Source organism: Mustela lutreola, chromosome 1 (assembly GCF_030435805.1).
Source record: "Mustela lutreola isolate mMusLut2 chromosome 1, mMusLut2.pri, whole genome shotgun sequence".
Lineage (NCBI taxonomy): Eukaryota > Metazoa > Chordata > Mammalia > Carnivora > Mustelidae > Mustela > Mustela lutreola.
Genome location: NC_081290.1, coordinates 227,607,127 through 227,611,174, shown reverse-complemented (window position 1 = coordinate 227,611,174; position 4,048 = coordinate 227,607,127). Strand labels below are relative to the sequence as shown.

General features: G+C 38.6%; 1 protein-coding gene across 2 annotated transcripts in view; it reads right to left on the bottom strand.

Annotated features, from left to right (window-relative positions):
- Positions 1-4,048, bottom strand: part of ALG8 (ALG8 alpha-1,3-glucosyltransferase) — a 38,183-nt gene that overhangs the window by 21,772 nt on the left and 12,363 nt on the right. For both annotated transcript variants that reach the window (XM_059187985.1, XM_059187978.1), the window contains exons 5-6: positions 3,102-3,169; positions 6-132 (exon numbers count right to left, since the gene is read on the bottom strand). In XM_059187985.1, coding sequence (XP_059043968.1) covers positions 6-132; positions 3,102-3,169 — 195 coding nt within the window. The remainder of the gene's footprint in view (positions 1-5; positions 133-3,101; positions 3,170-4,048) is intronic.

Sequence of the window (4,048 nt, the reverse complement as noted above, 5' to 3'; positions counted from 1 at the left end):
CTTGCCTGGTTTATTTGCAGTGAAACAGTAAGACCGCAGCAGGTATATACCATAAGCTGGTGCTACGTAGAGGTAGATGTGCTTGAAGTGTAGAAGAACAGCAAAGAGAAATGCTCCTTCCATATGCCTTTTCTAGGATATTTAAAAGGGAAATATCACTTTAAAATTCAGGGTAAACTAAATGTAGTAATATAGTATCCTGGTTGGATCCTGAAACAGAAAAAGAACATTAGTAGAAAAACTGGTGAAATCTGTACCAATGTACCAATGTTGGACTTTTAGCCTTTTATTTTAAAGTTTTAATTTTAATTCAGTTAACATGCAGTGTTATATTAGTTTCAGGTGTACAATATGGTTAAGTGTCTGCCCTCTGCTCAGGTCATGATCCCAGAGTGCTGGGATCGAGCCCTGCTTCAGGTACCCTGCTTAGTGGGAAGCCCGCTTCTCCCTCTCCCACTCCCCCTGCTTGTGTTCCCTCTCTGCTCTCTCTGTCTGGCCAATAAATAAAATCTTTAAAAAACCCATAAAACAACAGAAAAACCCAACAACCATAAGAGATAATCACAGGATACAAACTGAGGATGACTGGAGGGGAGGGTGTTGGAAGGATGGGTTAACTGGGTGATGCACATTAAGGAGGGCACATGATGTAATGAGCACTGGGTATCATACAAGACTAATGAACCATAGGCCTGTACTTCTGAAACCAACAATATATTGTATGTTAATTGACTGAATTTAAATTTTAAAAATGTTTAAAATTTAAAAAATGTGTAAGTCACAGTAATAAAAGATAGAGAATATTCTCTGAAATATAGAGAATATAGCCAGTGGTGGTGTAATAACGTATGGTGACAGACTGGAGCTGCGGTGGTCTTCTTGTGGTAAGAATTCCCTAAGGTACAGAGTTGCTGAATCACTATGCTGTACACCTGAAACTAATGTAACACTGTCAACTATGTCTCAATAAAAATATAATAATTTAGGGGCACATGGGTGGCTCAGTGGGTTAAAGCCTCTGCTTTTGGCTCAGGTCATGATCCCAGGGTCCTGGGATCGAGCCCTGCATCGGGCTCTCTGCTCAGCAGCCTGCTTCCCTTCCTCTCTCTCTGCCTGCCTCTCTGCCTACTTGTGATCTCTGTCTGTCAAATAAATAAATAAAATCTTTAATTTAAAGATCCATTAAAAATATAAGATATAACAACAAAAAATACACATTTTAAAATATATATTCTGAACTACCTAATGAACAAAATACTGCGTCTGGGATGTGTTTCAAAATAATCCTGCGTATGTGTGCAGATCACCCTACTATTTTCCCTACTTTTGTATATGATTTAAATTTGCTATAATAAAAAGTTTTTAAAATTCAGGCAAATATTCTACATGCAATACAAGGTGAAAACAGGCAAGTGATCCCAGTTAGTTTCTATACTGAGCCAGTTCGTTACTGCAAGTATTCATTCAATACTAAGCTGGATGCTGAGGTACAGGACACATCATGACAACACATTACAAATTCCCCTTATCTAAAGCCCTGAGCATTCAGTCCCCCCCTTACAGTTTTACAACAGATGGACTTGATTTCCAGAGAGAAGCTGGGAAGGAGAGTATGAAAGAAAACATACGATGTTATGTTACCAAAGCAGCATTTCAATCTGCTGTTACAGATCAGGTGATATATTTAGTAATACAGTACTTGATCCTAACAAACTAAAGGTAGTCTGATTTAAAACAAATAAACAAAAAACCCCAGGTTGACTATAACTAAATAAATCTGCTTTCTACCTACCTCATAGGAATCTGGGGATCAAATGAGATAATGTTCCTGTGGTTCAGCAAGGAGACTGCAAAAGGGACCATATAAGGCCAGGTTCCTTCTCTCACTCTCTCATTGGATGTGGTCTAGAACAGATGAGTGAGGAATGATAAGGAAAGAGAATAGAGGGCTTTCGGATCTCTCATCATCCATTTTGTCAGTTATGTAAGATTCAGAGAAGGTCTAGCTGGTTCTATAGCTAAACTTTATTCCCTCAACAATCACTGAATGCCAATGATGTTTTCTACGTACTATGTAGCTTTTTATGGTTAAAAGAAAAACGTATCCAGACATTAATAGTCGACAAAGAACTTTAAGACAGATTATCAAATTTGATCTTTCCAAAGTCCCCATGAGGTAGGAAGCCCCAATTTAAGTAGGCTCTGCATCTAGTGTGGAGCCCAATGTGGGGCTTGAATGCAACCCTGCGATCAAGACCTGATTTGAAATCAAGAGTCGGATGCTCAACCAACTGAGCCACCCAGGTGCCCCAGTAGGGAGCCCTGTTTTACAAATAACAATATAACAAGGGGGTACATTTCATTTTATGGATGCAAAATCTGAGGCTGAGGGAGTTAAATGACTTGCTTTGGGTTAATGGTTCCCAAACCTGACTGTGAATCAAAATTCCCTATTGAGTCAGAAACCCTGATGCCTAAGGATTCTGATTCAGAGTATGGAAGGATGGACCAGAAATCCAAACTTCTGATTTCTTCCTCTACAAAGGGGAGGGTAATAATTACAATAACTTCACAGAATAGCTGTGGGGTTTACTCAATAAGATATATATAATGTACCTAACCCAAAACGGCCCAAAGCATTTGTGTGAGCCCTGTCTGAGTCATACTGTTTATTAGGGTCAGTCGGGATTTCAACTCAAGTCTTCTGATTCCAAATCCCATACTTTATGTTACACGATGCTAGCCTACATCTAATGGTGAAGCCCCACCATCAGTGATCATATTGTAAAAACTGAAGATTTCATTCCTAGATAAATGATTCCAACCAAACATAGCACCTCAAGTTTATTTCAGGACTGCCACCCTCTAACAAGTTTTGAGAGTCTACGTGTAAGAGGAAGAAAGTTATCAAGAGAGGAGATGGGATTTGCGAAACACTCAATGAAAGTGTCTATAGCTTGGTAATGACAAGTGTCTATAACGCTTGGCAATTCAGAACAACTGGTCATATAAGTCTGTCCATCACCCATTATACTGTTACCTTTATAAGCTCAAAGTCAGACCTAAGGAGCAAAAATCTCATCAGCCTATTTTGCCTTTACCTGAAATAATCGTGCAACGGAGAGTAGCATTAATCCAAATAAAAAACCATTGTACTGGAAATGAATATCTGAGCTTAGGTTAAGGAAAGATAACCGAGGATACCAAATTCAAATTGAACTGGGTCAGCAGACTGAGTATAAAAATGCAAATGCTTTCCTAATGGGCAAACTAAAAACAAAAATATTCCTCCCAGTTTGGACTTCTCATAAATGTGTTTCTCATAAACAGAGTCAAATCACAGACAAACTCTAATTAACATATATAGTGTCAAAGATTATATAGGGCATAAAGAAATTTACATTTAAGAAGAAAACCAGGAAACTGTCCAATGTTTTTTCTACCTTAAAGACCCAGCAGTGACAGGGGAAGCTTTTTGGCTTTGTTTTTTAGGATTAGGGATGAGAAAGTAAGGGCCTAAAAGCCACTGAAGGCTGCTAGCATGTGGCAGGCCCTTGGTTTGACTACCTATACTCAATCTTACACAGTAAGCCTCCCAATGAGCCCGTGAGGAAGATAAAGCTCAGAGCCATTAACGCACATATGGCCTAAAGCTACTGTGATGCCATAGCTAAGAGCTGAGTCCAGGTCAGACTTGAACCAAACTCTGGGTGTTTTCCTCACACGTGGCTACCTTTATGAAAATTATAAAACATCAGGCTTCTATCATTAAGATTTTAGTTTCATTCAAACCTTCTGGATTTAAGAACTTTGCCTGTTAATATGTGGTAAGCCAAAATGGCAGAAAAGCGTGTCTGTTCCCATATGTAACACTGAGGGAGGCCCTTTCCTAGAGAAGGAATAATGTTATTTAGAATAATGTGTTATAAAACTATTTAAGATAAACATAATCTAAAGAAAATCAACAAATCCCAGTATGTTGCTTTACTTACTGGTGGTTTAACTGGTTCTTGAACATCATTAACTTTTCAGAGACAAAGTGCTCTAA